This window comes from Gnatocerus cornutus, chromosome 3 (assembly GCF_029298725.1).
Source record: "Gnatocerus cornutus isolate USDA-ARS CGAHR chromosome 3, icGnaCorn1.1, whole genome shotgun sequence".
NCBI classification, from domain to species: Eukaryota; Metazoa; Arthropoda; class Insecta; order Coleoptera; family Tenebrionidae; genus Gnatocerus; species Gnatocerus cornutus.
In genome coordinates this window covers 20,204,330-20,217,588 of record NC_142235.1, presented here as the reverse complement: position 1 = coordinate 20,217,588, position 13,259 = coordinate 20,204,330, and the positions used below count along the sequence as shown (strand labels likewise).

Here is a 13,259-nt window from a genome sequence, read left to right as displayed (position 1 = left end):
GCGAGATATCGATGTTAGAAGTTTGCATAGTTTTAGTCATGAATTTTGGTACAGTCGAACCTTGATGGTGCGACTCTACAGTGAAACCACGCGATTATTAGTAGCGTAACGCACCCCCCTGTAGGATTGGTGCTATTAACTTCAAAACTTTTCAAAACTAGAACTTTATTCATACTTAACAATTAGGTTAGAAAATTATACAAAATATACTATCATTCCCATACAGTCGAACTAACTGAGTTCTTTTTCCTGCTGGTGACCTCCACATGGGCGTCCAGACCGGCGTCAGACAACTTGCTAAGCCGCCGGGCCCACGAGCCCCGAAGAGCTAAAACACACACCCTAACCTCAAAAAACCATACACCTCAATCCTACCAGGTCTCGTAGTTTGTTGCAACTGAGAGCTGTTACTCTCCTTAAGATTACTCATCAAGTCTTCGTACATATCATTATCACTCTTCTTCAGCCCGTGTTCATACTTGGCCTCCTTGGCCAACAAAGTCTCTCTTTGGATTTGAGTCTTGAGCTCCGAAGGCACGTCGGGGATGACGTACTGCATGATCCCCGTCAAAGCGAACACTATATGCTAAAACAACAAGATGGCGTCTCGATTCCAAGATGGCGGATCCTTACTTCGAATATAACGACGAAGGCTAACCGCGCGGCGAAGACATGCCAGTACTGGGGGCTCAGCCCGTACTTGTCCACGTGATCCGCCCCGTTGCGGTACCCGCGGTACTGACAGATCGGGGGCGGGTTTTCCTCGTCGTCTCCGCCCATTCCGGAGTGGTAGTCCGACGTGTTGAAACCTGAAACCGGTTTTGACCCAATTCTGCGTTGTCATTGGTCGCACTCACTTGACAGGGAGGAGTCTATATACCCCACCAAGTCCTCAGTCACTGAGTATTTATACTGGTAGACCATCCTGGGGATGAAGTCGCTGGTGTACGCGATGACGAACGCGTTGGAGACGACGGCCGTGTAGGTGATGGCGCGCAGGATGCCATACCACGCGCCGATGTCTTCACTGCGCTCCGCCAGAGGGCGTCTTGCTTGCGTCACCATCTTGTAGGCGTCGAGACGGATCTCCGCGACGTTGTTCAATAAGGCACATAGAGGGGCTAGAGGGAACGCGGCGACGAAGAGGGTCACGAATCCGTACTGTAAAACTGAGAAGTACAGGTTTGGTTTGCGTCTCGGCTAAACTCCGGGGACTCACTCATTTCTAGGTACTCGTCGAAGAGGGCGAGTCGTCCCGGGTCCTGCATGTGGTAGTCTTCCTCCCAGCGGGTGTGCTTCCTGGACAAGTCCTTCGTGTTGGAGCGGTGCGTGCGGTAGCGCCACCAGTTGTAAAATTTTCTAGATGGGGGAAATGAAAAATATGAAACTTTTTTTGAAATCTGCTAATATTTGAAAATTTATAAAAGTTTTAAAATTTTTCTATTCTAATTGTGTTGGCATCACTGATAATAAAAAAATACAATAGATTTCTAAAATTCATTGAAATTTGAAAGTTTCTTAATTTAGAGAACTTTTGTAAAAGAGATTCGGACGTTTTACCCTCTCTGTAATCAATTTAATTTTTTTTTGTTTAAAATTGTGTTGGTATCGCTGAAAATTATACTTTCTAGAGGCTGTAGATGAAAATATTTTCTAACTTTCTCAGAGTTAAACTAAACAACTTTTCTGTATCCAATTTTTGATTTTTAAACTTGTGTTGGTACTACTGATGATGAAAAATATGCAAGACTTACTAAATTTTGTTGACATTTGTCATTTCCTGAAAGTTTGGTAATTTTTCTAAACTCCCTAGGAAAAAAGTTTAGAGTCTAAAGTGCAGCTCATTACAATCAGCCCACTCTCCTGTCTAAATTTTCGAAAATTTTTGAGTGTAATTCAAGCTTTCAATTTTTTAGGGAGAAAATTGGGGAAAAATTGAATTTTGAGGTTAACATTTAATGAAAAATTTGTTGCAAACAATACGTTTCCATAGACAACAATCAACAACTTTTGTCACGAAAATAACAGTTGCCAACTTTGTGCTGCCAACTGTCATCGAAAAAAATCGCTAGGAACTGCTGCCAACTTAACTTTTTAACAAACTTTCCCGTACATACGAATCAAGCTGCGACTTTCACAGCGCGGTGCGCGCGAGAATGGAGTGATCAAGCTGCGACATGACAAGTGCACAATGAGAATCGTGCGTTTTAGCTGAGAACTCACGGATTGAAGAGCTCGAGGAAGTTATTGAAGATTTGCTTCCCCACCATGATTATGGCTAATTGAATGCATAACTCACTCAGGCACCCGGCGGGGTCGCAAATGTCCCCTTTCACCCGCGAGAAAATCGTCTCTCTGATGGCGGTGTCCCCAGGGAACGCGTAAAACCGCCCCTTGAAGAACGCAATGTAAATAAGCGAAGAGTAGAAGTTCATAAACTCGAAAAGAAAGATCTTGAAAGTGTACGAATCTTCGTATTCAGTCTGTGTTCTTGGATTCTCAAGATTCGTCAACGAGATGGCCAAGTTATGGTAAAACTACAAGAAAAGTTACAGTGGGATTTCAGCACCGCGGACACTCACTCTCGTTAGGCACATGATTATTATCAAGTTGATTAAGGCGGCCGAGACCGACGTCACGATTTTGGCATGCCGTTTCAGGAACGTACCCCCACCACCATAAATGACAGAAACAAGCGACAGTCTATATATGATCGTCCCCAACACAGCACACAGTACCACCACCAACTGTAAACACAATCAGTACTACCAACCACTCGAGTAAAACTCACCATGAAGAAAACCGCCGAACCTGTCGCCAAAAACTTGAAAGCTTTGGCTCGTGCCGGTAAGTACGGTTCCTTCTCGCGCGTCACCGGATTAGTCCGGTACGTCTTGACACTGGTTTCAAACTCCGGGCGCGGTTCTTCGTCCTGCTCGTACCCTTGCAAGTCCCATTCCCATTGGATGACGCTCTGTTTGCGCCTCCAGAGTTCCAGGAACACGGTGGCTGGGCAAAATTAGTACCGTACTGAATGGTACTGATGGTACTCACCCCATAGACTCATGAAAATGGCGAAGAACACCGTCGCTGGGTTGTCGAAGAGGTAAGTCAACCGGGCGAACTTGCAGCTGTCGATGAGCTTCTGGTACTTGCATGCCTTGTCGCATAAAGGGCAAAGGGTGATGTTTCCGGGACCCAAAGGGTCGCAGATCTCTTTTCTAAATCACAGTACTCATTATACCATCATGGTACCACAGTACTTACGTGGGAATGTTGTCGGGACTATCAATGGTAAACAACCCGTACAAGAAACACAGAGTACCAACGATCGCTGGGGCGATCAACATCTTGGTGTAGAACCCCAACCAACAGAAGTACAATCCGATTTTGTCGCCGAAGTACTTTCGCACCAAACACAAAGGTTGCTTCTTGCACCAGGTTCCTGGTCTCGCCCATTCTAGGTAGAGTTTCTGGAAATGAATTGGTTACTTTATGGGTGGGTCATGGGTGGAGTGGTACCCGTCGATCTAGAATTCTACCATCGCTTTGGTTCTTTTCCCATCGTCCTTCATGCAATGGAAAACACGCGAGATATGTGTTGTCGTTCAGAAGACGTCTTATGCCGACTTTGTCAGTGTCGTCGAATTTCACTCGGAGCAGAATCTGCATGACGACGAGGCTTCTTTGTGCACTGGAGTAGCTCGTTACGCGGTCTTTTACGACAAACCTGAGAAATGGGAGGTTTTGAGTCAACTCTGAGCACTGAGCAAACTACTCTGAGGTGGAGTAAAACTCCGAGTAACACTGAGAACGAGTCTAATAATATAAGTCGCTTTAAAACTGCGCCATTTACTGGAAAATTTGAGCTGCACGTTACACCTTTGAGCAGCTCTGAGCGATTGAGCTAAATTAATGCTCTGAGAAGAGGTAGTTTTCAAAATTACAAAATTAATTACAAAATTAACTCTTTAGAATCTAACGCTTTTATATTACTCTGAGACACTCTGAGAACTTTGAGCTTTGAGCCGCTCAAAACTCAGAGTTACGAGACTCGTTAAAATCACTTTAGAACCTTTTAGTTTTATACTACTCGGAGACACTGAGAACTCTGAGCACTGAGCCACTCAAAACTCAAAATTACGTGACTATTTAAACTCACTTTCTTACTACTCTGAGTAAATATGAGCTATGAGCGCTCAAAACTGAAAGCTACTCACTTTTGAACCTCTCACTTTCATACTACTTTGAGAAACTCCAAGAAACTCTGAAAAATTCTGGGAACTCTGAGCTTCGAGCTGCTCAAAACTCGTTAAACTCAATTTACTTTTTTCTACTTTTATAATACTCTAAGAACTCTCAGCAGCTTAACACTCAAAATTACGTGACTATTCTTACTCACTTCTATACTATTCTGAGACTCTCTGAGAACTCTGAGCTCTAAGCTGCTCAAATCTCAAAATTACGTGACTATGCAAATTCACTTTCTTACTACTCTGAGAAACTCTGAGCTATGACCCACCCAAAACTCAAAATTACGAGACTATTTAAACTCACTTTTTTTACTACTCTGAGAAACTCTAAACTATGAGCGCTCAATACTCAAAGTTACAAGACTGTTTAAACTCAATTTAGAACTTTTTACTTTTATACTACTCTGAGACACTCTGAGAACTCTGAGCTATGGGCGCTCAATACTCAAAATTACAAGACTTTTTAAACTCACTTTCTTACTGTTTTGAGAAACTCTGAGCTATGAGCGCTCAATACTCAAAGTTACAAAACTCTTTAAACTCAATTTATAACTTTTAACTTTCATAATACTCTGAGAACTCTGAGCTATGAGCCGCTTAAAACTCAAACTTGCGAGACTCGTTAAACTCACTTTAGAACCTCTCATTTTAACACTACTTTGAGACACTCTGAGAACTCTGAGCTCTGAGCCGGTCAAAACTCAAAGTTGCAAGACTCTTTAAACTCACTGTAGAACTTCTCACTTTCATACTACTTTGAAAACTCTGAGATCTCTGAGCTATGGGCCGCTCAAATTCTGAGCACTCTGAGACAATAACTCACTGTTCCTCCCGGTCTCCCCCTTTCGTGGACTCGTAGAACGACGGCTCGTCCGGAATCAAGTCAGTGTTGTACTGAGTAAAATCGTTAAACTTCTTCTGCAGCTTCGCCCAGATGGTCTCTTTCTTATTCAGACTCTTCTCGTCATCCTGGAAAACCTCCACATGTAACTTCCTTCATTTTCTTCGCGGTACTCACCCAAGCCTTCACCGAAATGGTAATGAACCTCTTAATCGGCAGCCGCATCCCCATAACAGCGGCATACCTCGTCTTCGTCTTCCACGGCAAATGGATCTTCAAGAACCACGTCCTGCCATCGAACGAGATGTCTTTGTGCTCCAACTCCAACTCGAGTCCTTCCTTCACGAGGTTTTCCTGAAAAACTCTGCGATTGTCGCGCCTTTTAGCCTCCGCCTCCGTCATAACGCCGAGCTCCTCCTCCTCGTAGACGAGCACCATGTCGATTTTCCGCCGTCCATCCCGAAAGTAGAGACTCTCCGGGTCCAAAATCTCGTCTTTTTCTGCAGGGGTGGGTGGTGGGATTTCCGTGAACTCGTCCTCACTGTCGTCTTGCACCAACGACGGGATGGGGGTGCCCGGGAGGGTCATGTAAGAGTCGTTGCCGAGTTGCGGGCCGAACGCGTCTTTCACCCCCTGGAAACCGCCCTTTTAGTGTTAAAAGAAGGAGCGAACCGCCCTCACCTGCTCCGATTGCAACGACCCCCTCCGGTAGGTCATCCCCGGACTTTCCTCTATTCCATTCAAGTACCCCTCCGGCTCACTCTTCTTGTCGATGTTAACCAAAGACTTGGACCTGTTGCTCCCGCTGATGGTGAAGACCTGCGGCGTTGGTTGCCGCTCAAAAGGCACATGAAGACTACAGGTGCTTTCATTGCTTGGTCTTCTCGAGGAACCTAATCGATTTGATTGAATTATGTAATAACCGCCTACTTGATGTGGTAGAATGTTAGAGGGTGGTATTTCAAGAGCAGAGTGGGCGATGGAAAATTGATTTGATTGATTTGTTGCGGAATTGACACATTTTAGTGCGACCTTCAGGTCTGTGACCCACATGTAAATAGAATCGAGGGGGCAGGGGGTGATCGATATTGGAGTAATTAGAGTAATTGATTAGTGGTCGTGTCATTTTAAAAATTTTCCACAATTTTCCACGCGGTCGATATGTCATGTTTGTTTAAACAGATCATTGATGATAATGGCTCCGCGCACGTGCCAAGTTTTGTTTATAAATTCATAAATTAGAATGAAGTTGAAAGCGATTCTTTCAGTCAATCGATCAAATATTCATAAAACCGATAAGCTTGAATAAAACAAAGGGGAAAATGTGGATTTGAATATAATGAGGTGCATTTCCAGATGAAAGAGAATTTTTAATGAAATGCAGCGTCAAGCGGTTCTATTTTAGGCGGCGCGTGTTCGAGTTTTTCATTTCTAGAAAGTTGGTTAAAAAGTTAAGTTGGCAGCAGTTTCTAGCGATTTTTGTCGGTAACAGCTGGCAGCACTAGAGTTCGTCCTTGACGCAACTGTGATATCCGTGCCTAAAGTTGTTAAATCTCCATGGAAACCTCATTTTTGTGACAAATTATTAATTGTTAACCTCAAAACTCGCTACATTCAATTTTCCTCCAATTTTTTCTCTAAAGAATTAAAAGCCTGGTTTACACTCAAGAATTTTCGAAAAGGAATGAGCTACACTTTAGTATTTAAACTTTTTTTCGGTTTCATCGATACCAACAGAATTTTACAAAAAATAAAAACCATATGTCAAATGTCAACAGAATTTAGTACATACATGCAGTAATACCAACACAAATTTTTAAGAACAAAATTTGGATACAGAAAAATTGTATAGTTTAACTCTATGAAAGTTTGGACACAAAAAAGAAAATGTTCAAAAACAAATTCTAATGATTATAGAAACTTTTATATTAGATTTTCGAAAGTCCCTTATATTCTTCAGGAATACCAACACAAATAAAAAAAATAAACAGAAAGAAAGAATCTAGGAAAAACTAGAAGAAATTGTTAGATGTCAGCAAATTTAAGAAAGTCAGATAATTTTCTATTTTCAGTAGTGCCAACACAATTTCAGATAAAAAATTATTATAAATAGAAAAGAAAACTTCCAAGTCTTTACAAAGTTTAAAAAAATTGTGAGATTTTTAGAAATTGTCAAATATTTATTAATAGAATTTAGAACATGTCTCATTTATTTAATGTTCAGTAATACCAACAGAATTTTATAAAATATTCTGAGACTTTTAGAAACTATCAAATATCTACAATATCTAGAAAATCTTTATTTTTTTTTATTTTCAGTAATACCAACACAAAATCAGACAAAAAAAAATAAAATTAAAAATACTAGAAAAAAACGTACAAATCGTTAGAATAATTAAAAAAATTCTGAAACTTTTAGAAACTGTCAAATATTAACAGATTTTAGAACATGACTCATTTCTTTAATCTTCAGTAGTACCAACACACTTTAAAAAAATATATTAAAAGAAAAAGCATTCAAATCTGAAAAGGCTAAAAATTTTCTGAAATTTCTCGAAACTGTCAAATATCTACAAATTCTAGAATTTAACTAGAATATAAAATCTCTATTTTTTTTATTTTCAGTGATACCAACACAATTTTATAAAAAAATATCACAAATTAAAATTGGGAACAAAACATAAAATGTCAAACAAATTTTCAACGTTTTAGAAACTGTCAAGAAGCAACAGATGTTTGGACAATCTGTCATATTTTTCAGGGGTTCCAACACAATTCTAGAAAAAAATTGAAAACAGAGAGAAAGACTAAATTCTAAAAAATTCTGAAAAAACTTGAAAATGTTTTGACGCTAATAATTCTATCTAATTTTTTTACATTCTCAGTGATACCAACACAATTTTAAAATAAAAAATATCAAAAACTAAAATTGAAAATAGAAAAAAATGTCCAAATTTCAACAAAAAGTTCTTAACGTTCCAGGAACTGTCAAATATAAACGGATTTTCGACAGTCTGTCATATTCTTCAGAAGTACCAACACAATTAAAAAAAATGAGAACAGAAAAAAACGATCGAAAGAACATTCTGATACTTCCAGAAAATGTCAAATATCTACAAATTCTAGAAAATTTCAATTTTTTCATGTTCAATGACACCAACACAATTTAAAAAAAATCTGAAACTAAAATTGAAAAAAAAGAAAATGTGCAAATCACAAAAAAAAATCTAAAATTTTTGGAAACTTAAATTAGATTTTCGAGCGTCTGTTATATTTTTCAGGGATACCAACACAAATTAAAAAAAAAATTAAAAACGGAAAGAAAGATTTTGAGAAATGTAGAAAATATTCTTAGACTTCTAGAAACTGTCAAATATCAACAATCTCTATAAAGTATCTATTTTTTTCGATTTTCAGTGATACCAACACAACTTTAGAAAAAAATGAAGAAACAAAAAGAAAGACATTCAAACCTAGAAAAATAGAATTTAGAAAATTTCTCACTTTTATAATTTAAGCCAAAAATTAAAAATATAACAGAGAAAAATTGAGTAACTCTAAGCAATTTAGTGTAAATTGAGTAATCCCCCGCTAAAATCCTCCTTAATTCCCCATGAAATTTTAATCCCTAAAAAATGGGTCACTAATGTCTGTGTCAGTGACTGGCATTTATTAATAACTAATAAGCCAATGATGGCTCTGTGACGCTATTTCTAGCCAATCATCGATTAATAACTCGTCCAGAAATACATAATCCAAACCATAACTTTTTTCGAATCTGACTAATTCCAATTTTTATTTTTCTCTCTAATCTTCAACATTGACCGCTTTATCAACCTACTAACACAGACTCGAATTCGCGATAAAAGTTCAATGTCGAGCCCCCCGATAACCTCTCGCGAACATTTCGATTCTCACCATGCGATCCATGGTTCCTCCGCTCCTCTTCAATGAACACTTTATTAACAAAATCCTTGTTATCCATCGTCTAAACTTCACTCTCACGCGCCATCCGAAGACTTCTTCGAGTCATAAGTGACGTCGCTTGGTACCAAACATGAATTACCACTATCTCTATTCATCAATTTTGACGTCTAATGCTGATTCTATCGGAAAAGAAGAGTTAATAATAAATAAACTGACGCCATAGAAACGATAGATATCAACATAGCATGAAATCAATTTTACCACATTACCATCGATGGGAGCGGAAAATGGGACACTTCGGAAGGGCGATGGGATAATTAAGGGCGGCTGTGACACGTCATGGTTGTCATTTAGCGTTTGCGAGGGTTGTTAGACATACAGTAGGAGCTCGGCGGTGGGCACATTACTGATACAGTGGAATTTCCGTGAAGTGAACATTGTCGGCACTAAATAGCGTGACAATTTTTCAGATTGTTGAGGTTTAACTGTATCAATTTGAGAGACATAGTAAAAAAAACAAAACAGTAGGATTTCGAATCGTGAACTTGAGATATGATTGAGTATTCAATCATTTTATGGAAAATTAAACTGAGTTTAAGTTTTACTGTATTCATTAATAAATCAGACGAAAAAAAACGGTACAGTAGAATCTCGGTAATGTTGAAATAGCGTTTGATACAGTGGGATTTCGGTTAGATGAACAATGTAGTTAATTTACGTCAAATTCAATGTGAATAAATTTTTCGCAGTATTGAGGTTCTACTGTAAAAAATGGCACAGAATTTAATACAGTAAAATTTTAGTAAAGTAGACAAAAAAGTTGATTTATTACGAAATAAACTATAATTTACAAACTTCTCGGAATTTTATTATTTTAATTCATTCAGCTCAGTTTTAGAACAGAAAACGGTACAGTAGAATCTCAGCGGTGTGAACATAATTAATACAGTAGAATTTCAGTAATGTGAAGATTGTCGTCAGCAAAGAGCTAATTTTATTGTAATAATTTTTCACATTATTGAGATTTAACTGTATCAAATTAAAAGTCCGAGTAAAAAAAACAATACAGTAGGATTTCAAAACGTGAACTTGAGATACGATAGAGTATTCAATAATTTTATGAAAAAATAAACTGAGTTTTTAGTGATTTAGTTTTACTGTATTGGTGAATCAGACGATAGAAAATACTACAGTAGAATCTCGATTTGCGTCTGCCAGGGTACCTATTGATTGAGGTTGAAAGAACATACTTGCAAAAAAACATGAAGAGACTTTATTCTCCCGTTCTAAGTAGTCATAAATAAAATTAAAGCTGTTTCGATGCTAGAGTGGTACCACCCTAACTCACGGTAACATTCAACTTAGTGACGTCGTTAATCCAGTCTAGGTACTTCTCAATCTTCATAAACAAATAAGGGAAGTCCCCAGAACAGTCCTCCAACGCAGAGAACACAGCGACTTGTTTCCACGAACTGTCGAACATCGGTCCTCCCGAATCCCCAAAACAGAGGTGTTTTCCATCGGTACTACCGTGCCCACAAATGTGGTTCTCTTCATCCACGATGTTATTCCTTCTGTCGTGCAACTTCTGGCACTTATCGAACTTCAGGGTGTTGAAATGCACCAATCGCAGGCGTTTGTTCAATCCTCCATTTTGGGAGACTCGCCCCCAGCCTCCCGCGATCACTGCTACTTCCTCTTGGTCTTTGATGGTACCGAGTTGTACAGGTTTGACGGTTTCGGTGAAAACGATCGGTTTTTCGAGCTGGACGAGACAGAGGTCGTTCTTGTAGATTTCGATGGATTCTGACTGGTTGGGGTGGATGGTAAAGGACGAGATTGGGTACCTAGTACCATCGTCACCAGTCAGGCTAAGACCTCCGACGTCGACGACGATGTTCTCCTTACGGACGTACGATCTAGAAACCAACTCAAGATCTGTTGTACCCAAAGTACCACTTACTTGGAGGTGAAGCAGTGCCCTGCTGTTAAAATCCAGTCTTTGCTTAAGATGGTACCGGAGCAGAAATGACTGTAGGTTCCCCTCCAGTTCTTCTGTTTTAGGGACACCGTGCTGTGGGTACCACCCGTGTCGTTGTCTATGGAGTTGGTGGTACCGTGGACTTGAAGTACCATGAGCACCGCGAGGTACCACTTCAGCAGCATGTTGTTGTGATTCTCGCCGCCTCGCACTGCGTTATGTACAAAATGTTCTTATCTAGTGATAATGACGTAGTACTTTGACATTCAATGTGAATTCTGATTAATCATCAGGTTTTGCCCAGACCTTGAACCGAAATGTTTATCGGTGCTGCAGCGATTGTGGAAATAATTCGGACAGTTTTGGTACCGCGTTTAAATGTTTTTTCACGGAAATGTGCGTTTTGCTGTTTACATGAAATGTCATAAAATCGGAGGTCAGCGGTAAAGAAAGGCAAAGTGCACATAATTTTCCCATAAACCGGAAATTATGATGAAAATTGGTCGCTTAATAATTGGAGTAATCATGTGCATTTATAGTTTGATTGTGGAAACTTGTTTTCGTAATTAAAATGAAATGCGCAATTGAAATTGTTGTTTTAAGTTTGAGAATTACGATTTGAAAGTTTATGTTGGAGTCTTGCATTCTCATGCTATTTTCAAAGAACAAACGCGTTTTGTCGTACGACGTTTTGTTGAATTGAAAAATTAAATTATGAGCAGTTTTGCTTTGCTCTAACTTTCCCACACATTGCTACGGATATTCGTGTAAAATTAGTCACTTTTAAAGAAAATTTAAGGCTAAATTTAGTGTTCAATTACCTTCTGTCGTACGACTTTTTGTTGCTGAGATATACAGATAAATATACTTTAGTAACATAAGAAGGAATTTGTTTTTTGAAATGCTGTATCTTTATCAAATATAGCTATATCAATTTGAAACTAGCAACGATTATAGAGAATTTCATACTGCATTGACAGATCAAACTGGTTTTATGATTCGCCTTTTGGTTTCTGAGATATATGAAAAAATATGCGTTAACAACACTATCAAAAGATATTTTTTGGCTTTTAGAGCAGCTGATATTTGTTTTGCTGTATCTTGCCGCCATGTAGCTATATCAATTTGAAATTAGCCACTTTTATAAAAAAATTTATGCTGAATTTAGTGCTCAAATAATTGTTGTCGAACGACTTTTTGTTCCTGAGATATACTCGTACCGATAAATATACTTTACTAACTTGTCAAGAAATTTGTTTTTTCATTTGCTGTATCTTTATGAAATATAGCTATATCAATTTGAAACTAGCAATGATTATAGAGAATTTTATGCTGCATTGACAGATCAAACTGGTTTTATGATTTGACTTTTGGTTTTTGAGATATATGAAAAAATATGCGTTAACAACACTATCAAAAGATACTTTTTGGCTCTTAAAACAGCTAATATTTGTAACGCTGTATCTTCCTTATCTATAGCTGTATCAATTTGAAATTAGCCAGTTTTATAGACAATTTTATGCTAAATTTAGTGCTCAAATAGTTGTTGTCGTACGACTTTTTGTTTCTGAGATATACAGATAAGTATACTTTAGTAACATAACAAAAAAAATGTTTTTTGATATGCTGTATCTTTTTCAAATATAGCTATATCAATTTGAAACTAGCAATGATTATAGAAAATTTCATCCTGCATTAACAGATCAAACTGGTTTTATGATTTGATTTTTGGTTTCTGAGATATATGAAAAAATATGCGTTAACAACACTATCAAAAGATATTGTTTGGCTTTTAAAACAGCTGATATTTGTTTTGCTGTATCTTGCCCCTATGTAGCTATATCAATTTGAAATTAGCCAGTTTTATAGACAATTTTATGCTAAATTTAGTGCTCAAATAGTTGTTGTCGTACGACTTTTTGTTTCTGAGATATACAGATAAATATACTTTAGTAACATAAGAAGAAATTTGTTTTTTGATATGCTGTATCTTTTTCAAATATAGCTATATCAATTTGAAACTAGCAATGATTATAGAGAATTTTATGCTGCATTGACAGATCAAACTGGTTTTATAATTTGACTTTTGGTTTTTGAGATATATGAAAAAATATGCGTTAACAACACTATCAAAAGATACTTTTTGGCTCTTAAAACAGCTAATATTTGTAACGCTGTATCTTCCTTATCTATAGCTGTATCAATTTGAAATTAGCCAGTTTTATAGACAATTTTATGCTAAATTTAGTGCTCAAAT

The 13,259-nt window shown here is 38.0% G+C and overlaps 2 protein-coding genes across 2 annotated transcripts; both read right to left on the bottom strand.

Moving 5' to 3' along the window:
* Positions 1-148: 148 nt before the first annotated feature.
* On the bottom strand, positions 149-9,180 carry LOC148177918 (anoctamin-4-like). Its single transcript, XM_088032638.1, is given in 13 exon segments — positions 149-586; positions 634-809; positions 858-1,169; positions 1,220-1,359; positions 2,224-2,537; positions 2,583-2,747; positions 2,792-3,009; positions 3,055-3,221; positions 3,268-3,473; positions 3,523-3,730; positions 5,077-5,222; positions 5,272-5,987; positions 9,013-9,180. Coding segments are annotated over 13 exon segments (3,093 nt in total). The 5' UTR covers positions 9,080-9,180; the 3' UTR covers positions 149-328.
* A 1,098-nt stretch (positions 9,181-10,278) lies between these two features.
* LOC148177917 (brachyurin-like) lies at positions 10,279-11,468 on the bottom strand. Its single transcript, XM_088033422.1, has 3 exons — positions 11,309-11,468; positions 10,985-11,234; positions 10,279-10,940 (listed from the first exon to the last, which is right to left on the bottom strand). The coding sequence occupies exons 1-3, from the start codon at positions 11,466-11,468 to the stop codon at positions 10,361-10,363; spliced, it is 990 nt and encodes a 329-aa protein (XP_087889548.1). The 3' UTR covers positions 10,279-10,360.
* Between the last annotated feature and the right edge of the window lie 1,791 nt (positions 11,469-13,259).